At 39.0% G+C, this 27,494-nt stretch overlaps 1 protein-coding gene and 1 long non-coding RNA gene across 8 annotated transcripts in view; one reads left to right on the top strand and one right to left on the bottom strand.

Annotated features, from left to right (window-relative positions):
• The window catches only part of sobpa (sine oculis binding protein homolog (Drosophila) a), a 35,488-nt gene extending 8,373 nt beyond the window's left edge, over window positions 1–27,115 (top strand). The window contains exons 4-9 of one of the 7 annotated variants that reach the window (XM_072457198.1): window positions 548–592; window positions 4,621–4,772; window positions 4,991–5,014; window positions 14,149–14,250; window positions 22,067–24,023; window positions 24,735–27,115. In XM_072457198.1, coding sequence (XP_072313299.1) covers window positions 548–592; window positions 4,621–4,772; window positions 4,991–5,014; window positions 14,149–14,250; window positions 22,067–24,022 — 2,279 coding nt within the window. In that variant the 3' untranslated portion in view covers window position 24,023; window positions 24,735–27,115. The remainder of the gene's footprint in view (window positions 1–547; window positions 593–4,620; window positions 4,773–4,990; window positions 5,015–14,148; window positions 14,251–22,066; window positions 24,024–24,734) is intronic. The other 6 variants (XM_072457199.1, XM_072457203.1, XM_072457200.1 and 3 more) reach the window with 6 other exon arrangements.
• LOC140370691 (uncharacterized) overlaps window positions 1–27,494 on the bottom strand; it is a 592,343-nt gene that overhangs the window by 57,028 nt on the left and 507,821 nt on the right. The gene's annotated exons all lie outside the window — the stretch shown is intronic.

Below are 27,494 nucleotides of genomic sequence, written 5' to 3'. Positions count from 1 at the left end.
GCTTTCCTTATGTAAAATGCTTCTGTCACATAACCAAATAGTGCAAAAAAATAGATTTTTAAAGAAATGCATCAACACAATTACTGTTATAACGATATAATATAATATTGTATGCTATGTTGTTATTGTTTGTCTCCTCTATGTAAATGGTCTTTGGGTATTTTGAAAAGTGCTATACAAATGTTGTTATTATTACTATTATTATTGCACAGTATATCAAGGCTGTGTAATCAATCGACATTTCACTGTGATTACATCCATTGTTCCAATCAAACCTGTAGCAAAACCATCCACCTCATTGAATCTACAGTGCCCTTTAAAACATTCATTCTCTACAGGTTAAAAGTGCATGTAGTTTTTGTCGATGTTCTTACTTCGCCTGGAATGTTCCACAATATGGCTTTTTAACTTATCTGTCGCCATTAAGACAAACAGTTGACGCCATCTAATCAATTTACATTTCAAATCCATAAAGAAAAAGAAAAACACTTGTAACTGAGCAAATGCATTATAGATAAGGTTTAATGCTTTACTGTGGAATTTGCAGGCAAAGCAATGTCATCTCCATGGAGACAAGCAGATGGCAGATCATGTAAGTGAATGAAAAGTTACATAGTGCACTGCTAACTTTTGACACTGCATAAAAAGTATTTCAACTAATAAGAAATAAATAAACAACATAAACCCATCCAGATTGACACAAACGTTTGTCGTGCCAGTTTCCTCTTTCATAAATCCATAAATTGGAAGAATCTTGTCACATTCCACCACTTCTCTACACACAGCTGTTTCCCACTAAGATGACTCAAATTAAGGATCTGCTTGCTTGTTTAGACGACCTCTTAGCCTATGTTTACCAGAAAGTCTCTCTCTACCTTGTCCCCAAAATAGACTGCTAATGAGTGTGCTACCTGCTGTACACCTTGTTTAAGTCACACGCGTCAATATTCCCACACCAACTCTCGAAGGGAAAAGTCTGCTGCGTCCCTCGCCCAGGTTTTGGATTCATTATGTCTTGCCACGGTGCACGCTGAGGCTGGTACGCCCCGGTTTGGCATCACCCGAGAGCAGTCCCCCTGGCCCCTTGTGAGGCGGGGAAACAGATGGTGCGCTCCCACTTTTAACCAGGCACAAGCCCAGCAGCGCGCGCCACCGCTACTGAGCCGACATCCTCTTCATCGAACATAAGCTCAATTATTCATGCCTCCGTGCAGAAAACCCACAAAGAAGCCTGTGAGGTGCAGGTACGACGCGGACAGGGGCATTTTGTGTGGCACTGGCATAATTAGTGGAGGCTTTCTCAACATGTAGATGCAACTTTTAAGACAGGCTTGGTGAGGTGCCAGAAATGGGCAGGGAAAACACAACTTTATATGCATATGCAAAATTATGCGTATCTTAACAAGCATATATGTTGCTTGTTTTGACTTTAGAATACTACTTTCGACAAGTATACATAAATGCATAAAATTGAAAGGGAATTGAAAGTGGCAATCACAAAAAAACATATGACGACATTTAAACTGTAATTGACATTGACTAAAACTATGTTTGCACACAAGTTGGAACTGGAAAAAATTGGACTTGACACAAATATCCAGACTTCACATTTCTACTTAGATGTCTTGTTGGTCCAATGAAAAAAAAGAAAAATTATCTGACATAGGCTATGGGCCCGAAACATAATAAAAAATAATAACGTATCAGAGGTAGACAGTTACTAATCTCAGACTTTGCTTGAGGTGAAAGGTTTCACATTGAGTGCGGCTAAAATTGTAAATTATAATTGGTACTTCTCTCTCAAAAAAATGTCCCGGATTCAGTGTCCAAGCTTACCAACTTGAGTGAAACTATGCAAATCTATTTCATAACCAAGCATTGTGAGGAATAAGAATGCCAGAGCATTATGCTAAAAGAAAGGACAGAAAAGAAAAAGTGTGTGTAATTATACAGTGACCACAAGCCACTCTTGGGCCAATGCCAAGTCTGCATAAATTAATAATGTAAAATAAAATCAATCAAGTTAATTCAGATTGAGATATGCTGCACAAAAAGGCAGATGATTTGCTATGACAACCACATGAAAATAATAAATGTGCACTTACTTAATTATTTATGGATTTTATGTATACATATTTAATTAGTTGCAGTCAAGTCTCTGTATTTAACATATTTCTTGTCATTAAAAATCTTGACAGAAAGACAGTAGAGTGGTAGAGCAGAAGCCATGAAATATGTATGTGTACTTTATAATGTGGATTTTAGGGCTCAGGAGAGTTATTTCACTTAATTGCAAGTTGGTCTTACTTAAAATGGGATTGCTGTGTGGATCCATTAATCTGAACAAGGCCGGAGTCTGAGCTGAGCTGTTTCGCCCTCACACCAGCGCAGTCATAATGTGATAATTGGGGGATAGAACAGGGAATCTCAGAGGAACTCTCTTATTGCAACACCACTAAAAGCCCGCAGCGCATCACAGTTCACCACAGCAGAGACACTCCAGCGGCACCTTGGGTCTGTTCAAATCATCTGCTGCCCGCGATGACCACACAAACACAGAGCTTCAATGGGTAGTTGAACAAAGACATATTGATTACAATGCTGTATCTGATGTAGATTTGGATCAAGTGGATTTTGCATTTGTTGATGGAGGGATCGGATTGCAGTGCTTGTTCTTCTGGCTAATTCCTTTTTAATTTGTTATAATTGTGATTATTGAAATCATGACTATAATTGCATTCTTATTTTCAGTTTCTTTATTTTTTCTTTAATGCCATAGCACGTCATATGTGTATTTGGTATTGAATTGGTATGTGCAATTAATAGAATTTCATTAGAGATTCAATCATTTCTAATCGGCAATTATCAGCTTGTGTCTTTTTAATCAAGTCCCCAGCCAATTTTTTGTCAGTAAAATTATGTGATTTGGTGCAAAATTTTGACTTTGGAGGAGGAATTGTGTCTTTTTGGGGGGTAAATGGTAATGTTTAAAAGTCTGTATTGTTTCTGGTGATTGCCCGGCTCTAATTGATATGTACGTATTTGCCTCTTCAATCAGATGCAACCCTGATTGTTCATGAAACACTTTTAAGTTCCTTTGTTCAACTTCTGTAATGTTAGAAGCTACAAAATAAACGCTTCATACATTTTTCTTCCTATCTAATTCAATTAACACATATATGTATTTATTATTATACATGTTCATGTTTCGTTTTCTTTCTGTATTTGATGGAGGAAAAGGGTGAACAGTGCAAAAACATTTAAACTAATAATATAAATATTAGAGTAGATTGACAGAAGGACGACCGACAACAACTAGAACACAATACCTCATGTTGGACATACCCCCATAATGCACCCTCCCACCTCCCATTGCACTACTTCCTATTGCATATCAGGAGATTTGGTTGATAATGTTTAAACATAAATATGTTTAAACATTGATAATGTTTAAACATATTTATGTTTAAACATTATCAACCAAATCTCCTGATCATAAATATGGTCACTCGTGATCACATGTTTGAGTCTTTCTCAGACACAATTTGAAATGTTTCTTAAAGGTATAAGGAAATCCATGCTTTCCCTCTCTGACAGTGTATGTTATATTGTATTAAGATTCCACAAGGGGACACGATGGTATGACAGGACATTTTGGGGAGAGGACGTTCGCCTGAATGGCAATTCACAGTCACCTCTGACAGTGGCTCGAGTTACTCAGGATCATTCATTGGTGGAGGCACCAAACCGTGTGGACCTTGTAGATCAAACAGGCCACTTTACATTTTTTGAAGTTTGCTAATTTTTAAAAGTTATATTTATCAAGTATTTGCCAGTGGTGGTAAGAAAAATGTTTCTTACCTAGGATTTTCAATGCTCTTTTGTTGCAGGATTCTGGCAGTTTTTCAGTTGTCTCACTGCTAACTAACAGCTTATGCAGTCCCTTATATCATTGCACTGGTGTCTGTATAGTGTATACTTTAACACTGCAATGTCCTCCAATAGATAATGTTACTCTATGTACTGTATTATGTACATTAAGGAACAAGCCAATGCACATCGTCATTGTACCACGCAAAGTACAATTCTCCAGCCGAACTAAACTGAATTAGCAGAGTCAGAGTCAGAATCAGAAAATGTTTTTTGCCATTGTCATTGAACAAATAGGAACTTCTCTCGGCGTTAAGGTGCAACATAAAAGGTAAAAAAATCAAATTAAACTTGTCTCGGTATGTACACAGATACACAGACATCTGACCCCTGCTTAATTCATCCATTCATCCATGTAGAGCGTGCATACCTTAACCTCTAATTTAACAGATGCCCGTCTTGCGTGTTTTGTGCTTCTAATCAGACAATAAAAGTTAGCCGCGTTTGAACCACAAGGTCACATTTGGTTATTATAGAAGACATCAGTGATAATTAAAAATTCCTGTCGTTTTTTGCATTGAAAAAAAAGTACCTCGCTGGATGTAATTTTGGTGAATAGACTTGTGCATTCAAATCTAACTACCTGAATGCCCAATGATTAATCCTTGTATTGACCTTTTGTGTCCGGAGTTGAAAGGCAGAGCAAAATCATTACCAAAATATTAATACCTTTTTATTTCATTATTTTAGATGAAGATGCCTCCAATGTCCAAATTATGTGCGCTTGGTGCCAGAAGGTTGGTGTCAAGCGCTACTCTCTCAGCATGGGCAGCGAGTTGAAGAATTTCTGTAGCGAGAAGTGCTTTGCTGCCTGTCGCCGAGCCTATTTCAAAAGGAACAAGGTAAGGAATTCAAATGCTTTTAATAATGACACTTCAACATTACGATGCAAATAAAGTGACAGTCCCCTGGGTGTAATTACTAAAAAATCCCACTTCAAAACACTTGTAAATTTAATAGGGATCAAGCCACAAAAACACACTTGCCACAGTTGTTATTATATTGTCATTTATGTCAGATGACTGCAGTTAAACAATTCTTTCTTTCTCTTGTACCAAAGCTGGGATATGTAAGGAATTACATTGTGAGTATGCTGTGTTTTACTGTCCTGCTTGTCTGTCCTGGACTCAGCTTTTCATTCAATACATAATCACGTTTTACGCACAAAAGACTAGACGGAAAGACAGGGTGCACTTAGAGTCTCTTCTTTTTCATATCAAAATGTATGTTTTGTTTTATTTCTTTTTGAGCACTTTACTTCAAAGCATGGAAACACAATTGAGTACACTGTCAGGCTGTGTATGTTGTCCCTGTTGTAACTTCATTACTGGAAACCGATTAAAAAAAATATATAAGGGTTGAAGCTGACACAAAATGTATGGGAAAATGAATATGACATGTAGTAATTGTTTTAACCTTTAACTAGGGGTGTGCAATGAGTCAAGATTTAGAACAAGAAATCAGTTGAATCTGGTTTTAAAAGGACAAAATCAAATCAAATTGTCATTGGGAAAGAAATACAGATGTATTTTGTTGTATATGGCTCAGCCCACCTTTAATGGTTTAATTATTATTGCACTGTTTTATTTCTAAACTGTCTAATATAAAGAACCTATAATTGCTTGATTATAATGTATTAGTTCAAGTGCACATTAGTAATCAGCATACCACTTCAATTCCTCTAGAGTTTGAAATTATAACTAATTTAACCGCCCACTTTATATTCCGCCATCTTCAATCACTACAATTTAGTTTTTAGTTTAAAATCTTAATAGACTATACCATGCATAGTCAATAAACTTTTCCCAATTTCTGTAATGGACTCCTTTCATTTGGCCCTCCCTTTTATATATATATAAAATATGCAACTCACACTTGCCTGTTTACTGTATCTCTTGGCCGTAGTGATGACAGATAAATGTTTAAACATAAATAAATAATAGTGTGTGCGCTTTGAGTGAATAGATGACTTATATTGACTGAAATATATCCTAACATAAATCTACTTGTACTATAAACTTTGTGGAATATTTGCCAATCAGAACTGCAGCCACAAGCATAACAAATAATTGCACGATTGCAAGAATCCATTGCACAGAGAACACAGCTGTTTAACTGTTTTGGACTAAGGCATTTTGGTTTAGTAAACATCAATAAACTTGTGTATTTGATTTTCTATCTGGAAATAGAATTTAAAAGTACTCTCTGTAACTTTTCCAATGGAGTTTTTTTTTTTACTTTGCCTCAAATGTTCCACAATATGGCATTAAACATATCCATATGGCTTTTGTTTGATTAGGGATGGTTTTATTGCTCAAAAATACATTGGAAAAATAAGTATTCTCACTTTAAATGGAGTCACCTCTTTATAAATCTGACTTATTACCACCTGTTTGTCTCCATGGAAATAGTTTAATGCCATACTGTGAAAAATTTACAGCAAATTAATAATAGGTGCCTTAATTATTATGATTATTATTATTATTATTATGATTACTAGTTTTTTTCTGGCCAAAATAAAAACATAAAATAAGTGATCAAAAACACAGGATATACGGTATATACTAGACTTAAGATTAAATCAATGGTGGCACTAATGCAACCTGGAACATCTCTAAACAAACAAAAATGTGGCATTATCTCAAAGATTCATATTTGTTTATACAGTCAGCCAGCCTTAACATCCTCCTCTCATAGTTCTGTCCCCTCTACATGGCAGACATGCTCTTCATCCGTCAGCACAATGCACAACCTCAGTAACACAGGCAACAGCTCCGATTCTGTATTTTGTCTGGCTCGCGCACATTCATGCAGGCCATTTGTGTAAGTGATACCCACATGTTTCCTTTCTCATGCACCCACAAGCTTGGCCACAACAACACAGCCTGCAGCCCTCCTTTATCCCAACAGAAAAAAAATGTGGTGTGTCTTTTGCATAGAGCGGAGGATACAAACATGTAGAAGGTTACAGAGGTATACGGGGTGGGCTTTGGCAGTATGTTGGCTGAACTATCTTCAGCTGCCTCATGCGAGAAACCTGATCCCCTCCTTGGGTGACTCTTTTTTTCACATCACCGCATAACTTTGCTCCACCAGAGAGTGGAAGATGACAGATAGCTTAACTGAGGCTAATCGCTTATTGCTGTTTACAGAATGCCTTAAGCCGTTGTGGATTATTGTATGGAGAGCGCTGCTGCTTTTCTCAATTATCCTGTCCGTCACCTCACTGCTCTGTCCACTATTGATTTCAAAGACGTTCAGATGGACTACTCGCCATTTGTGTACAGGTGTCGAGTGTTGTCAGGATACTAAAATGTCCAACTTGATTTTTATACTGAGGAGAATGTTTCATTTGATATCAAGATGGGTAAAAAGAATGGGAGGAGAAAAAAGCAAAAACAAAACAACAGCTTCTGCCTCCTTTACCATCTCCAAGAGCTTAATTCTATGAAATGTAATGTTATTTTCAACATAGTTCAGTTTTACCATGTGGAAAAACCCAAATGATCATAGAATCGCTATCTACTCAAACGAGTTACTAGTTTAGATTGTAGTTTTAGTAGCAATTGGTATGTATAGAGTATTTCTTGCAACCTGATTTCTCCACTTTGGATAGAAACAGCTTGCGTGTTGAGATAGCAGAAAGATGGCAACGTGTGACTGTTTTTCATGGATTAATGGAATTTGGCTTTTGAGTTCAGGTATTTAGAAGCTGCTCCACTGTCTCACCCACACCCACACATACGCAGATAAACATGCGGAGGACACTGTGCCAAGACGAACTTAGGCAATTACGGGTGATGAATTGCGTGAATCTGAAGCGTGGCAGCAGAACGGCACAGGTTAGAAAGATGAGCGGCGAGACATAACCTGTCCAAAAGCACTAAGGGCAGGATTGAAAAGATACACGCAGGAATCAAAATAAATGCAGAGCCGAAGGATGAGACGTGATGAAATACAGGCTGTTGTTGCTGCAATGTGGCCAATAATGAGACGTCTAAAGCAGTGATTTGTGTACAGTTCAGCATAAATACAACCACGAGGAGGAGTAGGTTTCATGGTGTGATGGACTAAAATGACAAACTGGGGCACAGGCGGTAGAGTGGTCTCTTTTATCTGGAAGGTTTGTTTCCAGTTGGTGTTGCGTTATTATTAAAAGTGCACGGTGTAGCATTTAGGGTGAAGTGATGCTATTGTTTTGCGTGGAATGTTCTATTGTACAGCATTCACCCTTTCTACAAGCAGTTGAGGTACGGGTCTGATCTATGGAGTGCTCACAGTACAATTGCTTGTTGTTTTAGCAATAAATGGCAACAACAGCAGCTGTGGAGCATTGCAGACAAAGGACCAACATCTCCATGGAGACAAGAAGCAATTGTTGGATCCTAGACGAGAAAAGTTGCATAGTGCACCTTTTTAATATCATGAAATCAGCATTCACTAAGACTAACAAGGGAAACATTTTTTCCCAAATAGATCTCTAAATGAATAAAGTAATTTTTTTACAAATCCATTTGATAAATAACCAGTTCATTAGTCTTTTAAAAGCTCTTAAAATAAAAGTGTTTTAAAGTGTTAACTGCATTTGAAAATAAATGTATTACATTTAAAAAAATTGTAACTCTTATATTGAAGTAGTTGTTATTTTTACTAAATATTATTTTGAATACCCTTTAAAGAGCACTCTGGGTCCTCAAAGACGAGCTCTCCGATCACACTAATTAAACCTGCTCACAGAAGAAAGGAGATAGAATGTCATGCTCAAGGACACACCATCATTGACCGCCCACAATGAGACAAGTTTTATACTTTTCAGTCCTCAACCAAAGCAGGACAGAATCTAATAATATTAATAAGAAATGGAGGCTGTAAAACTCCTGAGTACTGATGGAAAAAGTCTATAGCACCAATGATTTCCGCACCACAGTGTCAGAACCACTCTTAAAAAAAACGTAGCCTACCTTCCTCCTCGAAATATTCACAAAAGGCAGTGAGCACGTTAAGCAGACTGCATCTTATGTTTTACAGGTCGCGGTGCAAAGCTTTTTGTTCACACCATGAAATTTCCCCTCCGGAGACCCTCAGACCTCCATCAGTGTCTTTCCCCGGGAGCAGCCCCCAGGCGTGAGGGGGCAGAGTGGCGCTTCATGTCAGCCCCAGAAATGTCAAAAACACACACACATATTTCTCCTGCACACTCCCTGGCACTTTGCAATTTACTTTTGCATCTCCATCAGCTGCCAAGGAAGATTCATGCATGCCCAGAATTTGAGAATTGAAGTGTGTGTCTGCGTAAGAGAGAGAGAGAGAGTCAAAAGTTGTGTGTGCGTTTTGCGATCGGAGGCGTCCCGGCGTGAGGGAGCCTTGAGGCCTGCCTGACACAGCTTGGGGGCACACAGAGGAAGGTGATTATCTCGTAGCTGCCAGCCATTCAGCTCAAATAAAAACCAAACTAACTTACAATAACTAGGTGATGCTATTGTAAAAGTCTTGTACACCAACTTACCCGCATTCGTGTCACACTCTAAACTTGTAGCTGTGATAAACTAGACAATGATGCGGTTCAAAATGCAGTGTTTCTAGTGCATTGTTATGACACCATTTTGAAGGTTCAGAGGTACAGCAACCCAAGTGCTGGGTTTGCCACAGAGGAACAATAAATCTAAAAAGAAAACAGTGATCTTATCTATTTCTGTTAGAGTGACAATGTTCTTAGTAGTTCTAATTAAGTTAGTAGTAGTTTATTGTACAAATATTCTGTAGAATGTATAGTCATAACAATTTGTAATTAATATTGCACAGTAAATCAGCTGTAGTATAACAACATGACTGGATGATTTAAGAATCTCTGTTGTGGCAAGCTTTGTAATCGTAAGAAATTTTACGCCAAGCTTAATTCAAAAGTTAAAATAATTAAAGAGATATATCAAATAACGATAATTTAAATGGACTATAATTATAGACAATATAAATAAATACACACATATACATATATCATAGTAAAAAGGCTGCAAACCTCCAGTGCACTGTAAGTTTCTAGTTTCTGGAGACTGGAACTCCAGTTGATTTTGCCAGCTCCAAGATGGCACCTTCCCTTTCAGGATTTTGGTGTTTGTTTTTGGATATGAAAAGCTGAAGCCTGGGGTGTCTCTCTTTGGGAAAGGCATCTCTTTTGGCAGGTGACGGGCTTGCACACCTGGACATGTATGTGCGCCCAGATGGATGAGGCGCAGTGGCAGCTGGTGGGACATCCCCTGAGGACAGTGGTGTCGCCAGAGGGGACGCTCTGCTCCGGTGTCCTGCTTTCACACTTTCACAAGGGACTGCACTGCCACAATGCAGGAACCAGACCAAAACACACAAAAGGACAATAGGTATACAAAATGATAACTTTGAGTACCATGGGGATATTCTCCCAAAATATCAGTCTATCTATAGAAGCGTCTTTCTATTTGAATCTGCTTCCTTCATCTGTGCGGCTCCCTGCGTCTGCCTCTTTCACACTGCCAAAAGCTCATTAGTGCAGTATGTAAATGATCTGGATGTGGGCCAGAAGGTCAGAGCACAAACTGGAAACAGAATAATAGAACTGCGGTGTAGTTCATGTGGGTGAGGATGTCCTCAAATGCCTATCCAGAAACAACTACAGGTGCAGGAATGTGTGTCTACTGTCTACTGTCCTCATTAAGTGATGCGCAAGAGTTTGGAAGAAAATATACATTTGTCCATTGTATAATAACCATGACCCTGTGACACAATGTTCTCTAGCTGTGACAAAGTTAGTTCTCTATTTGTGACGAAGTAAAAACTTGCCAAAACCTATCATTTGTGCAGAATGTTGCAATTTCCGTTTAAATATGACCAAAATAATACTAGAACAACTATGTAGGAGCTTTGATTTAGCTCTGACGCATCAAATACCTAATGCTTTAGTGCTTTAGACCCTGTTCAAAACTTTATTGACCCTGGGGCCCAACTTTTTGAATATAAAATACAGTAACATGGGGCCCATTCATGTATTGTTTCAGCGGCCATTAAGGTGGAGCTTGGCCCTGCCATGGGCCCCGGCCCTGCCATGGGCCCCAGTCCTATGCTTAAGAATCACTGCTTTAGACACACCAAAGAAACATTAGAGTACATTTTGCACTCACACTGGAGTCACAACTACAGGTGGAAATGACCATTTGTGCTATAACCTGGTGCAATGCATCTCACCTGATAAAGGCGCAATGGACGATTTTTCGGCGATTTGAGAACTCAGGCGGAAGTGCGCATGCTCACTCCCCCGTGCGGACTGATACAACACACACGTGCGTTTGTTTATTAGCGCGACGGATCGCATCGCATTTCTCGTCTCCCGTAGATTTCTGTCCACGTCTGCGTCAGCGATAGGTGCGTTTTATGATTGATACGTGGCAGGACTAATCGACAGTCCACGCCACGAGGAAATAAGACTTAGATTTGTGCCAAAAAAATCGTCCATTCAACCTTTAATGTATATTGTGTCTCAACCGCCCTGTGGCAGACCACTAATCAATCACACATTCACATAGACAAGTTTCTGACATTTTAGATATTCTGTCCCATAACTAGACAACAATATGCAACATTAAAATATGCCAGTATTGAAGTTAAATATTTAGTTTATCATCCTGAGGGACATCCTAGTGCGCCCTTATTTTTTGTGATAGATTTCCTGAAACCTGTATGAAAATTGTATTTCAGATAATGTCGGTGTAATCCCTCATTCATCCAGGCGTGTTCCATAGTAGAAAAAGCTTCAGTTGTAGTCATCTGGACTCAGTTTGAAAAAATAGACGTTTCGACTCTCATCCAAGAGTCATTGTCAATAAAAGAATTTAGATCGAGAACTCCGATATTAATACTGTTCTGTGGTAAGACCCGCCCATTGGGAGGAGCCTTCCTGAAGTAGAAAGAGTTGTTTGTTTCAACAGAAACTCCCCCCTTGTATCTACCGAGCTAGCCTATTCAGAATCTTAATGGGTTATTAGAATCCTCTTTGTCTTTGTGAGACCCTGGCTCAACCACCCTGAGTACCTGATTAGCATCTAAATGTCCTGGTCCTGGTCCTCTACCTTTCCAGGGGTTCAGTAACCCATTATAAATAACAGGAAGATTGAATCTTAGCCCTCCATTTCTGTTTAAAGAAGGTCTTTCTTTTTTAACAAAAATAGCTTCCTTGACTCCTCTTTCAAACCATCTTTTCTCCCTGCTTAAAACCTTCACCTCACCGTCTTCAAACGAGTGATTAGAGGCTTCAAGATGGAGATGCACGGCACTCTGAGGTCCTGAACTTGTATTTCTTCTGTGCTGATAAAGCCTCTTGTGTAGAGGCTGTTTCGTCTCACCTATGTAACGTTCTTTACAGCTTTCTTCACTGCATTGGATCTAATAAACTACATTGCTCTGTTTTTGAGTCAGCAACTTGTCCTTAGGGTGAACTGGTTCACCCTAAGGACAAGTTGCCGACTCAAAAACAGAGCAATGTAGTTTACTGAACCCCTGGAAAGGTAGAGGACCAGGACCAGGACATTTAGATGCTAATCAGGTACTCAGGGTGGTTGAGCCAGGGTCTCACAAAGACAAAGAGGATTCTAATAACCCATTAAGATTCTGAATAGTCTAGCTCGGTAGATACAAGGGGGGAGTTTCTGTTGAAACAAACAACTCTTTCTACTTCAGGAAGGCTCCTCCCAATGGGCGGGTCTTACCACAGAACAGTATTAATATCGGAGTTCTCGATCTAAATTCTTTTATTGACAATGACTCTTGGATGAGAGTCGAAACGTCTATTTTTTCAAACTGAGTCCAGATGACTACAACTGAAGCTTTTTCTACTATTTCAGATAATGCAACTTGCTGCATGTGCATGTGGCTCTGCTCCAAAGTTGTAAAATAACTAACATAATTACAGATATTACAAGCACATATTATAATTAAATTTGAAATCAAGCCAGGAAAAACATTGTCTAAAAAACCCCATCTTGGACTGCTAGAGGTCCTGTTCTTTTAATAAAAGAGAATTTGTGTAATCTCTTTCTATTTAAATAGAGACCAAGTGCACATTTCAATTGGAAGCAACAAGTGTCCTTTGTCTCGCTTATATCTTCAGTATTTACATTTCAGTCAGTTGCCATGCTGCCAAAGTGTGAAGTAATAAGAAATGGACATTGGAAGACTTTCCAGAATCAAAAGTATAGTGTCTTAACCAGATATGGAGGGACTTATCCATGCGTTTGTCTCCAGTAGATTAGACTACTGTAACGCCTGCTCACTGGTCTCTCCAAACGAGTTGTAAAACAGCTGCAGTACATCCAGAACGCTGCTGCTCGGGTCCTGACTAGAACCAGGAAGTACGATCACATTAGTCCTGTTCTCAGGTCTCTGCACTGGCTCCTGTGGCTCAGAGAATAGACTTTAAAGCAGCTCTGCTTGTGTACAAGTCTCTCCATGGCCTAGCACCAAAGTACATCTCGGACATGTTAGTACCATATGAACCATCTCAGGGACTGGCCTCCTGCTGGTGCCAGAGTCAGGACTAAACATGGACCGACCTCCTGCTGGTGCCAGAGTCAGGACTAAACATGGGGAATATGCGTTTCAGTTTTTTGCTGCTAAAATCGGAAACAGTCTTCCTGAAGATGTGAGACAGGCTTCTACTCTGACAATGTTCAAATCTAATCTCAAAACAGTTCTGAGCTGTGCATATGACTGACAAGATTTTATCTGCACTTTTCTCTTTTATTATGTTTTATCTGTTTGGATTGTGATTTTAATGCCCTTATTGAATTCTGTGAAGCACGTTGAATGGCTCCTCTTGCTTTGTCTTGCCTTAACAGTAGCCCTATGAGGTAAACTCACTGGGGACCACTGCTGGTGATGTTGGGAATAACAGGATTACTAGATAAGGTCTAGCTCAAGGACGCCACATTGAGCTTACTTATTTTTCCTTCCGTTATCTGACTTAATACGTATTACTTGATTAATCAAAATAGCTCAAAGTGAAATATAAAACCTCTCAACAAAATGACTACACCGACACAGCATGCACACAATCCCACTCACATCATGATTATGTTGATGCTTTATTCACCCATTTTGTTGTCACCATTCTGTTCATCAGTGTTGTTTCTTCAGTTTTGCCTCTGTTTATTTTGTCCATCCGTAAAAAGGCGCCATTATTTCTCCTTCTCCCAGGCCTCGCGAGAGGAGGACGGCCTCGGTGGGAAAGTCCCCCAGCATCACAGCTTTGCTCAGGACACGCCCAGGCTAGTCTTCAAGACAAACAGCGATGTGCTTGTAAGGACCAAATCACTAACTTCAAGCTGAATGCTTATTGCTCATTTTAATGCTTTTATGTTTTCACTCTCGTGTCTTTCTCTTGTTCTTTATGACATCTGGCAGCGAGATTACTAGGTTCATAATTGGGCATCACAAAAAAGTAGATGACAGAAATTGATCACACAAAAGCATCTTGTTCAGTTAGTTTGCTAAAGCTTTTTCTTTCTTTTCTGCATAACCATTTCTTTTTCCATGTTTTTTCCCCCTTTTTTTCATATATTCATCTGCTGTTTATATTTCACACCTTCAATAAGTTAGCAGTAACATTTAACATTTGAATAAATGCATATGGTTATTTTTACAAATATATTTTTGAAGAATGCATACAATCCTGTTTTCATTGGGGACACAGTTACATTTTTCAACATCCTCTTGCGCACACCATTGTTTTCCTAAATTAACACTTTGCTAATTATCACTTCGGCATTGTGCTCGAAATGCATGTATGTAACATCTTAGGGATCAAATACTAATGACAAACTAGTTAAGGTTATTGCTGAATTATATCTTCGCTCATGTCCGTAAAATATTTAAAGTTTTTTTGTTGTATGGCCTTTTTAGCTTTGACCCAATACACATTCATAAGTGCTTGATAAATATGAATAGCCAAATACCGATTAACTAGCATATCAATGACCACTTAATTAGCAATTTATATGTGGTCTCTAAACTAAAGTGAGAACATTAGTACGGCTTATACTACAGTTATCACTACTTCTATCACGTCAACACTGTTAAGTATGTTCAAAATATACTTGAGTTTAAGTATCTTAAGGGGCACTGTTTAGAGTCCGTCACTTACTTGTTTCCATGGAGATGTTATTGCGTTGTCTGAAATATTCCACAGTATGGCATTAAAGCAGCCCGCTCACAGTAAGAATGCATCCAAAGTATTTTTTAAGCTATAAAAACAGAACACATACTGTGACTGCCAGTGATAAGTTCAATGCCATACTGTGGAACACGCCAGGCATTTGAATAACATCGCCACGGAGACACAATGGTGGTGGAAGAATTACATGCCTATCTGACAGGTAAGACAACACATTTCACTACAACGTAGGGAACACTATTATAGTTCAGGTTTTACTAAACATTTTGCCTATTTGTCCCCAGTCTGACCATTTTTTTTAAATGTAATTGTACTTCCTTGTTGGACATGGTCAGCAAATAAGTTAATTCCACAACTGTTACCTAGCAACAATACTGAAAACAAGAGGCAAAATCCATACAAATTACACAATCGTTATGATTTGACAAAGAATAATACCATATAACACCTTTAATTTGTTGAATGAGCCTTTAAACTGTCAAAAAAGTGTATCAGTAAATTGTCAATGGCACGTCATTGTGTTTTCAATGGCACGTTGCCTTTTCATCACAGATGTAGAGGGATTATTCTGTTTTAGAACTCAGCACTAATTCCTCTTAAAAATGTCTTCACAAACTGCAACTTAATGGAAATAAAACTATGATAAATGTTTACCACAGATGCTATACACCCAAAACTAAGTGCTAGTAATTAGAAAAACAGGAAAACCTGTCATATAGACTTAAAGCAAAAGTATAAATACATGAGCACAAAAAGGACACAAGTAAAAGTATCAATTAAAAGATTGACTTCAATTACCCATTCAAATGTACATCTAGAGTAAACAAGTTAAAGTATTTTACACATATTGTTAGAACTATTAAGGGGTCAAATGTAGTAATGTAATAGCATTGCAACTGAATCAACTTCTTAATTTTCTTATTTCTTCTTTAATTCTTGTCATAATTTTAGCTTAATACCTTTTAGCAGAATTAATATGCTATGTATATATATTTTTAAAAACCTCAACCGACTCAGCAGGTGTGAAAAAGTACTTTTTGGTCAGCTCAGTTAAAAAATTAAGTAGAAAGTACCAATACCTGCTTGCAGAAAAGTTACACATGCACTTTTAACTTAAATCCATCCTTTTATCTATATAAATATATAAGCTGAAAGAAAGCTACATTGCACGCCCATAACATCATACATCAGGAAACATGAGCGGTTCCAGGACCAAATAAAAATACACCGTGAGCTGTAAATAACGGCTGTATGTGAGCGTTTGGGGTAAGCACACACCTCTGCTCTCCCTCCGGTCCACTCGGCTAGAACACCTTCATCTCGGCGAATACAGAACAGTTATCCTCCTCAGAGTGAGAGCTGAAATACAGTGCACTTGACATTCGCCTGCTCACTGAGAACGGCCTTTAGTGTCACATCAGGCTGACTGACTGCAATGGCGCGCTCAGATAAGGTGCAATTCAGATCTAGAGCTGCTGCCGACTCGTCCAATGTTTTACACTGCAAAGAATAAGGATCTCAATTAAAAAGGATTGAATTCAGAATATCCATCTACATTTCAGTGTTTTTCTGACTGATTTAGATTCAATTGCTTAAATGTTAAAGAATATATTTTTTTGGTGACATTTCTGATGGGTTACAATAGCATTTAGCTTTAAATAATAAAGTAAATATAACAATGGGAGAATTTTCATAACTGGATAACAACTAAATAAATCTGAACTACTCAAAAATACTCAAATTAAGATTAATATTCTGACTTTAGTTTACTTTAAAGTTTATATTACTATATTCCTTTTTTGTCGTCTAATGTCTATTCTGGTGCTTTAGAGAGAAGTTAGTAATAAATAAACAAAAACATGCTGCAAAATAATTCAGTATTTGCACATGAGGATTACCAAAATTGAATCAAACTTCCAACCATTTATTTTGCATTGCACAGTTTGTTTGAGCCTTTTTGAGGATTCTTGGGAGTCAAACCTAAATTGCCCGCTCAGTTGAAGCACCTGGTTCAGTTTTCATCACTTTAATCCTTGTGTTTTTATGGCAGCAATCTGAGAAGTGTCAAAAGACTCATATATCGACCTGAACAGAGGGATACACAGGGCTGCCTCGCTCTGGCTCTGGCTCTGCTTAAGCCTCTCATTTACCAACAGCCTGCACCAGCTCAAATGCTGTTAACTGCGTGCCATCTCTTTACTTTAAACCATTCATTATCAATATCCTTCACACACTTCTTTCAAATTATTGCTCTGCATCTATACATTTCTTTTCTGAAAATGCGTTGATTGACACAGAAAATAGAAATAGAAATGCACAAATGCAATATAAGCCTAATGGTATTGTGAAGGTATAACATTTCATAGTATAAAATCTATAATTGTGTTTTTATACCCTATATTTAAACAGATTAGGTAAATCAAATGCAAAACTGATTTTATTCATTAATCTACACATATTCTTGTATGTGTAGATGAGAACTCACGGACGAATGGGGGATTTTATCGAAATGAAAGGGAATTTTGAGCAGCATGGATTTCAAAGATTCAGTTCATAGAATTCGATATCTTAGTGCTCGCTGGTGGTGCAATGTTTAAGGGCATTACAACACTGCGCCGCTGTGAGCCCAGTTCCGGGCTTTGACAATTTGCCCTCTCTCCCCGTTTTACGCTTGCACTGTCCTGTCTAATAACACCTTCAGTCCAAAAAAACTGATAAACTTGTACTGTCGTGTCATGATTATAATTGGCTCGAGCCATTCCATTCCATGGAATGCGACGAGTCTTTGTTCTTGCCTGGTTTCTTCTTCTTCTTATTATTCATGGTCATTTTGCCTGAACATCGATGAAAAGTCACACATGGGGACATAGAATAAAATGAACTTCAATAAAATGGAGGTTGCGAGAACGCCCGTGGCAACAGTGCCAACTAGTTCAAAAAAGAAAAAACATGAAACGCCTAATCTTTGGCCTAGGCACATGACACGTGGGACAGTGATAGAGCTACCTTTGACCTCTGACCTTTGAGGAGTAAAACACACCTGGCAGCATCGCTCTATGATAAACAGGAAGTCAGCCATGTTGAATCAAAGTGGCGCCGCCACGTTTGACTTTTTTTTTTTCAAAATCGTACTTGTCCTAGGTTTTTAGTCCGATCAAGCTCAAAACAACACTTTTTGCATCTAAAGACATTGAAATTTAATAAATATTCATTTTTTTTTTTTATATTAACACGCCCTCAAAAAAGTCTTAATTTCCTGTTTTTCAAGGACAAGTCACGCCTAATGGAATTGATCTACGGAGCTCATATTTCACTCACGAATGCTTTTTAAGGGTCTGATTGGAAATAATTAATACCCATGGAACAAATTTACTCTATAGCGCCCCCTACCCATTGTGTGAAAAACTCATGGGTTATATTCTCCTCGAGATGCCATGAAAAAGAGTGCATTGCAGAAATTGTGTATTTTCACAGTTGGCCAGCAGGGGCGCAATGAAGGCCTTCACTTCCTCTTTTCTTTTATTTTGATGGAACATTTCCTCTCGTGCCGTGGTCTTAGCATTAGCGTTAGCATCACCATTAGCGGCAGGTCTCTATTGCTAGGTGACGGAGATACAGGGAGGAGGGTGGGTACGGTGTAAAGTCTCAAGAATAAAGTCTCAAGAATAGTCTAAAGAACAAAGTCTAAAGAATAAAGTCTAAAGTCTAAAGAACAAGTCTAAAGAACAAGTAAAGAATAAAGTCTAAAGAACAAGTCTAAAGAACAAGTAAAGAATAAAGTCTAAAGAACAAGTAAAGAATAAAGTCTAAAGAACAAGTCTAAAGAATAAAGTCTAAAGTCTAAAGAATAAAGTCTAAAGAACAAGTCTAAAGAATAAAGTCTAAAGTCTAAAGAACAAGTCTAAAGAACAAGTCTAAAGAATAAAGTCTAAAGAACAAGTTAAAGACTAAAGTCTAAAGAATAAAGTCTAAAGAACAAGTCTAAAGAATAAAGTCTAAAGTCTAAAGAACAAGTCTAAAGAACAAGTAAAGAATAAAGTCTAAAGAACAAGTCTAAAGAATAAAGTCTAAAGTCTAAAGAATAAAGTCTAAAGAACAAGTCTAAAGAATAAAGTCTAAAGTCTAAAGAACAAGTCTAAAGAACAAGTCTAAAGAATAAAGTCTAAAGTCTAAAGAACAAGTCTAAAGAACAAAGTCTAAAGAACAAAGTCTAAAGAACAAAGTCTAAAGAACAAAGTCTAAAGAACAAGTCTAAAGAATAAAGTCTAAAGAACAAGTCTTTTAAAGAATAAAGTCTAAAGTCTAAAGAATAAAGTCTAAAGAACAAGTCTAAAGAACAAGTCTAAAGAATAAAGTCTAAAGTCTAAAGAACAAGTCTAAAGAACAAAGTCTAAAGAACAAAGTCTAAAGAACAAAGTCTAAAGAACAAAGTCTAAAGAACAAAGTCTAAAGAATAAAGTCTAAGAGAATGCAGTGTCGGGGCGATTGGTCGCGCGGGAAGGCGGTCGCTGCGAGAGCCGTCATCGCCGCTACCGCGGCTTTAAATCATGTTAATCTTGCAAGTATGCAGTACATTTACTCATATTAGTGTCAGTCCCAAACCCAGAGTGACTTTAGCTGGTGTGTCTTTTCTATCCTCTTTGGGATGATAATGAGACAAACCTCTTGAAGTTACTCTTATCAAAATGCTTGATTCTGATCTGTTTTACACCAGAAAACTCGATTTTCATAATAAAATCACTTGGAGGTGTCTTAAAACAAGATAACACCACGTCCTGAGGTGACTGCACTTGTTTTGAAGCTTTCTAATTGCTGTAAAAAAAACATTACCCATCACCACTGCCGGCTCGGTGAAGACGATGAGAATAAATGACCATAATTACAGCGAACTGCAAACATCTGTGAGCGCTATAGTCAGGAGCAAAGTGTGAGAGAATGCACAACTCCATTAGTGGAACATGCAGTCAAATCTCAGTTGTCGTTAAGTGCCCTCCATCTGTCTTTCTAAGTTGGGAAAATTCACCACATTTATTATTGAAAATATCCTCGTAATTCAACTCAACTTGCAAGACCACCTTTTGACTCCTACTATGCCATTTCTCATTGAGTTAGCCTGGACTAACTTCAAATGAAAGGCTCGGAAACGCAGGGACATCTGAGCACCAGCAGGCTCCGTGTAGCTCTCCACGGTTCAGCCCTGGTCTAAGTCACTTTTTTGTTTCTGCCTTGTGCCAGAAATTCTTTTGATCAACTTCACAAAATGGAATTTGATTGCAATAATTCAATATTCATCTTTAATCATTTGCTGCTGACCAATTTTAAGATAAGTAATACCAAAACTCAATTAGAAAGCAAAGAGAAGTTTGCTTTCACATGCAGCTCAATTAGGAAAAGTAGGCCGGTAATTATTTTGAATAGAAAGTATGAAAAGCGAAAACTCAAAATATTTGTACCACTGTAAGAAATCTTGATAATTAGTAAATCATCACTTCATCTGTTTCTGGACCCTTGTGAATAGACAATACATTAACTTAGTGATTAGGTTTAATTCCCTGGCTTAGGTTTCTTTCTAGCACTAAATACATGTACAATATCACCTGAATTACAGTTATACCAAGCCAACCTCCAGCTCAGTCCTTGTTATCTGGCCTATCCATAAGTTTCAGCTTCCTGTCATATGCAACATTTTGAGGACCATGTAAAAGATATAATAGATATAGCGGTCCTAACTTCTCATAATTCTGAAACCCATGAATACGTAGTAGATAATAACATTTGCAGCAGACGTGAATGGACCACAATGTGTTCATGTCCCGCACTGATGGTAAATAAAGTTCTCCTGTGTTAGACATCCAGAGTGTCCAACAGTATCATCTGTGATCACTGCCCTGTGAATGAGATTCTGAATGTCAGTGGAAGTTCACTTTTGCAAAAACAAACTTTTTTCATATCAGATGCCCTTCCTGCCGAATCCTGCAGAATAGTAAATGGCCATGTGGTGCACCATATCCTTGACCTATTGTTATGATTAAAATGTTAACCAAACTATTACACAATCTCCTCTTCTCTGGTCCAAACAGTTTAAGTTGTCAAGTAGTCAACCGTTTAGACATCTGGATGTTGTAAGAAAATCTAGATTTCTACATCAGCTTTGGGCTACATAAAGCAAGTACACAGTGTGCTAAAATGTTGTCTCCACCTTATGGTTGCATCCCTGAACGTATTAAGATTCAACGGGGGGGCTCGAGGGTCCCTGTGATGGATGGATGTCGTTGAGGGGTCTGACAACTGATTAATGCCTTAATTATGTGCAGCGAGGGCCTGCCACTCCTCCTGCGCTGAGTGAGGGAGCCGTGTGTGGCCTGACGAGCCGACGCCGTGTTCAGGGTTCGCCCACTGCTATCTGCTGCACCAGGGTCACAATCATTTACTTCCTCAAGAAAAATCTACTCTTTTTGTGCTGAAAAGCTGTTTAATGTTGATGAAATACCGCTGCAGAGAGGAGGGACAACTTCTCCATCGGAGAATGTTTTACACAACTCCTCTATGTAGAGTTTCCCGGGTTCAGTTATTGCAAAGTGACCACGAATAGATTGCTTAGAGGAAACTTTAGCTGCTTTGGGCATAGTTACATTTATCAGGCCCTTTTTTAACATCTATTTGTTATACATTTATAATATTTTGTGATTATAATAACCGTAATCAACTATCAGAGGCCAATAGAGTAGCCAAAAATTAGTTACAAGAGTTACAAAGTAGTAAAAAAAAACAACAAGAATACAAATGTTCAAATGTTTCAACATTAAGCTTTTGTCACCTATAGTAATTACTATAATTTACGCACATTTTATTTACACAGGTTTGAGAAAATGTTCCTTAAAATAACTTATTGTGCCTTTATTGTGCAGTGTGACGGGACTAATGTAGTTCTGTGTGTTGTAGGTGTGTGACTGGTGCAAACACATTCGCCACACAAAGGAGTATCTGGACTTTGGAGCTGGAGAGCGGAGGCTGCAGTTCTGCAGTGCCAAATGTCTCAACCAATACAAGATGGACATTTTCTACAAGGAGACCCAAGCAGCGCTCCCTGGGGGACTGTGCAACCCGGGACACCCTTCAGCGGGGGACAGTAAAACCGACTGTGGGGGAGGGATGCAGCTGCTCACCCCAGAGTCCTGGGGCTCAACTCTGGCTGACCTGAGAATGAAGGCCCCATCACCTGGGGGCCCGTCCAGCTCCTCTGTCTTGGGCCCTACCACCTCCTCTGTCACCTCTCCTTCAGACAGCAGTGCAGTCTGTTCTCCATCTTCCTCCTCTGCAAAAATCCCCACACCCAGACCACACGAGAGCCCCACCCTTGCACCACCGCCTGTCTCTGCTTTGCACCCACCTGTGGGGATGCCTCCTGGCAGCCCCCCTATGATCATGACCCCTCGAGGCCCCATGCCACTGCCTCTTTTTATGGAGCATCAGATGATGCAGCAGATGCGACCCCCATTCATGCGCTCCTCGCACCCTGGGGGACCCAACAGCCCTCTGTCCATCCCTGGTATTGGACCCCCTCCTCCCTCCAGGAACCTGGGTCCACCGTCCAACCCCATGCACCGACCACTACTGTCTCCACATGTCCACCCTGGTTCAAACCCCAACCCTATGATGCCCCCTCATCCGGGCATTCCTATGAGTGGCCTCCCCCCATTTCCTCCAGTCAACATGATGCACAATAGTCCAATCCCCCTACCTCACATGATGAATTTTGGTATGCCATCTTTGGCCCCTCTGGTGCCTCCACCCACTCTGCTAGTTCCATATCCGGTCATAGTTCCGCTTCCTGTTCCCATCCCTATTCCCATCCCCATACCCATGCACCCCAAGAGCCCCAGGGACCAACCCGAAAGCAGTGGACATGTCTACCCCAGACCACGGTCCACTGAGACATCCTCCTCAGGAGGCCCCACAGTCGGGGCCAATGGAGGGGACAGAGAAAATCCATCTGGGGTGGAGTACTTGTCTCCTGGATGCTTCTCTTCAGAGAGGACCAGTTCGTCTAAAAAAGACTTATTTGTGAAGACCGAGGACAATTCAGGGACCACCTGTTTGACTGGCAGCTCCAAATCAATGGAGGGAGTGATCGATCTGACTATGAGCCAGAAGCAGCACATTTCTAACAGTGGTGTTGTGGGAGAGGTTCGGGTGAAAGTGGAGCCAGAGTCCAGGTCTCCACATGCCGAGGGACAGTGTAAAGAGGCAAAAGACTGGCCACAAGCAGGCGCCTTTGAGCGGGAACATAAAGCTAAAAGAAATGAAAGGGGCTCTGAAAAGCATACACTGGAATCCTCCACCCCTCCTTCCACAAACAACAGCCCCCACCGCAACACTAATCCACCTGTGAGCCAGCAGAACTGTTATATTTCTAACCTTAGTCCGCAACCAACCCGGAGTCAACTCCACACTCCAGCGCAGGATCAAAGTGGTCCTGCTGCACTCTGTAATGTGATAGTCAATGGGACAGGGTGGCATCCCGTTCTGCCACCTGCCACGGCCGAGGGTCATTCAGCACCAGCCAACGGAGACCTGGAACGGGATGCACTAAAGGAGAACAACTGCTCCGTTACAGGGTGGGAACCAGGCAAGAGGTCAGGACCAGCTGAGGACTCGAACCTAAAAGAGAGTAAAGTGGATCAGGACTCTAATTTGGAGGAGGGGGAGCATGCATATTCGCTGCCTCTGCTGTCCACTGGGGGCTGTGTGGTCATCCAGCCTGTGCCAAAGAACGGCACGGACAAAACCGCCTTCCTCTCCTGCTCCATCAGTGCTCCTCTGTCTGGCTCCTGCAGCCCAGAGCTCGAGCCTCCACTCAAGAGAAGGTGCCTGCGAATCCGCAATCAAAACAAATGAGGTAATCTATTCATGGTGTTAACAAATCAGCATTTAGGTTTTCAAGAAGCATTAATAGTACATATACAACGTGTCCCTGAATACTGAAAAAACAATCCTTGCTGAAGCCCAGGGATATTGATTATTTATAAAGAAGCTAATATCTTTTTCTTTTTTTATATTATTTTTTTCACCAAGTTTTTCAGTTTAAAGAGACACAAAACACAACAACAGGGGACATAGCAATAATAGCAATAATCCAAATAATGAAAAATAATAATAATGGCACAATATGATTAGACATGAATAAAGTTACGGCATACCAAGTCCAACATAAACATTCCATCTCCCCCAAAGTTATTCAAATTTTGGGAATTCAATATCAACGAATCCCCTGCCATTGTTTGCAAGAATAGCACACTACTTGTTGTTTTGTCTTTCAGATAAAATGCTTCAGCGCAAAGATAGATACTTAATTATGTCAAGGTGTTCACGATACAAATTGAATGTTGCTGTCTCGTTAACTTAATTACTAAATCAAATCACACTCAAGAGCAATCACTGGTGATAAGTGATAATAAGAGATTACAATGTGAGTAATTATTGATGAAATACTAAAAACTTCAACACTACAACTACCAAAAATTACACAAAATCATCCATACTCTGCTTAGTGTGATTGTCCACAAGAAGTCGTCTTTGTGTTAATTTTTGGTTGTACTTTGTTTTTCAGATGGTTGCTCTTACGACTGCAGTGCCATCAGCAACACTTGATCATTCTCTGATCAGCTTTGACCCTTCGGCTGTTCACCACAAATACATTCTTCATTGCACCCTAACCCATCACCCGTACCAGCAACTTAAATCAACTTTCTACACTCCAACCAAGTATGGATATTAAACATGCCCTCCTATAATGATGATCTGAAACAGGACTCTGCACACTCACTCTTTTTTACATTTACTCTCTCAGCCCACACTGCCGCTTGCAGCCATGTTGAATTATATTTTATCTAGTCATGTATGATTTGCTTTCCCTTTCGCATTGTCCCTCGTCCATAACCAGCAAACTTGATGTCAAATTGCCAGATCCATAAAAATATCTGAACGTGCAATATATTTTACTAGCTACTAGATTAGAGTATGGCAAGAATGATAAAATGTTCACCAGCAAAATATGGTTGATAACAATTCCCACATTTATTTATTTTGCTATGGCACGCGGTTGTATAACATAAGTGACGAGAGTGGAGCTGTGGTCATAATCATTCCTGTGACAGCCACACAAAATGCTCTCGGCGGCGTGTGCTTTAGCAGTAAGCCTCACACTGGCTATAATAAGGGGCCCTGCTGCTTAAGAACATTTCAAGGCTGAGAGCGTCTCAAAGAAGTCCATGGCACGGCACTGTAAAACTCTGCCAACTTGCAACGGCCACTTACAGCCACAGGGCCAGACTTCATCTTCTCTATAATGCATTTGCACTGATGTTCCTGTCCTGTTTGAGTTTTGGGCCTGAACGGTCTCAATTTATAGGTACACTTTCACAAAATTCCGCTCTTGAAACAGAACTCAGCAAAAAAAGCACAATGAAACGCCAAGTTTTTTTTAAATGTCTTTAATCTGCCAAGATAATTTGCGTGATTTAAGCCAATGTTGTTTTGCTGTAATGCTCGCAGCACAGCGTTTAGTAGACTGACCTGACTGTCACCTATCTCGTTTCAAAGGTACAATGCCTTTGAGATAAGATGCCAGTGAAAATACAATCAGAGCATTTACATCATTAGACTTTCGCACTCTCGTAACGCTCAGAGGCAGGAAGCATCTTTTATTTGCCAAAAGCGTCCTAGGTGCTGAAACAAAACACGTTTTTTCTTTTGAATCTCATAATTTAGAGTTGCCAAACTAATTTGGTGAACAGAATCTTGCTAAAATGTTGTTTAACTGATGAATATTAACCATGGAAAAATAAAGCACTTAAAATTGTTATTTCAATTATATTGAAAAAAAAGCACTGTTTTGCCAATGGTGGATCATTTTGTTATACTTTTTGGTCCAATGTGTACATTTGATGTAAAACAACTGCTTCAAGGAATCAATTTTTCAAGAAAAACATTTAACAATCAAATAACTCACAATCAAATGCCTTTACTCTGCATTTCAATGCAATTAGGTTTAGCTAAATGGCCATGCAAGTATTGTCTACTTAGACCAAAGCATTTATTTATTGTTCCTTTGACAGTGCATTGAATTATCTTTTTGTCTCGACAGTTAAAAAAACTATTGTACTTCAGAGCACTGGTATGCCTTTGCCATGCTTGACGCTACCACACCCATCACATCCTCCCTCACAGACTAAACATTGAGACCAGTCTAATCATACTGTACGTATAAGTGTTGCAGGATGGCAAACGAAGGGTTAATTCACATGCAATCTTGGACTACTGACAAGTCTTTGTGGTGATAAACAGACTTATAAATCTTGAGCATTCCTTTTAGAGATGGACTACAGGCCTGGTCATCAGCCTGAAATATGCAACGTCAACTAACTCTAACCCCAGTCGGGACTAGACGTCCACAAACAAGATTGTGTTAATCAAAACAACTGAGAAGTTGCCTTAACTCTTGCTTGTATAATCTTTACAGTTAAGACAATGAGAAGGAAATCTCCCTCCTTTGTACAACATGAAATAAAGCAGAAACAACTTTGTTATATTGCTAGTGTCAATGTATAGATGATCAGCTTTTCTGTAACTTGTATGGGCTGTCACGTTTTGCTAAGAATCTCTCCCTATTCCCTGTCCCTAAACATTTGTTCAACATTTAACTTGTGGTGGTCCGTCAATCTTTTGTGTACATTTAATAGTATTATTTATTGTTGACGGGTTTTTTAAGGTTTGACCTGACCATTCAATTTCTGTGTAAATGCCCAGTGAACAGTGAAACACTTTTTTTTAACTGGAGAAAATAATGTTTTGTTTTTTTCTCCTCATGACGTAACATGTACATAATGTGGCCAAATTTCTTTGGAAAATATTCATTTTTGTGTTGTAACCATAATTGTTTAATTCAGTAAATTGCTCATGATGACAAATAAATAAGAGACACAAACTTGCTTCAGATGCCCATTGACCTTGATGCATGTTAACTTACTGCCCCTAATTTCATAAATGATTGTCTATGTGAATGATGTCAGATATGTATTTTTATATTCTACTTAAGAAGAGAAAAAGTGTTTATGGATACAGGAAATTGTCAATATCTATATCTATCCATCTATCTATAGAGATAGAGATAGAGATGGATAGATATAGCTAGATCCAGGCTACACAATATATATAAAAAAAAACTAGTTTTATAAACACATTGAATTAGACATTAGTAGAGATAATAGTGTGATGATACAATTAGCATAAGGCTCAGTTTAAAATGGTTGGAAAAAATGACACCTAATGTCATCACAAGCCAATTAATTAAAATACACTAACAACACCA

This window comes from Eucyclogobius newberryi, unplaced genomic scaffold (genome assembly GCF_026437365.1).
Source record: "Eucyclogobius newberryi isolate DKJ021-1_F unplaced genomic scaffold, fEucNew1.0.hap1 SCAF_21, whole genome shotgun sequence".
Lineage (NCBI taxonomy): Eukaryota > Metazoa > Chordata > Actinopteri > Gobiiformes > Gobiidae > Eucyclogobius > Eucyclogobius newberryi.
The sequence above is the reverse complement of the archived record's forward strand: the minus strand, read 5'-3'. Positions and strand labels throughout refer to the sequence as shown.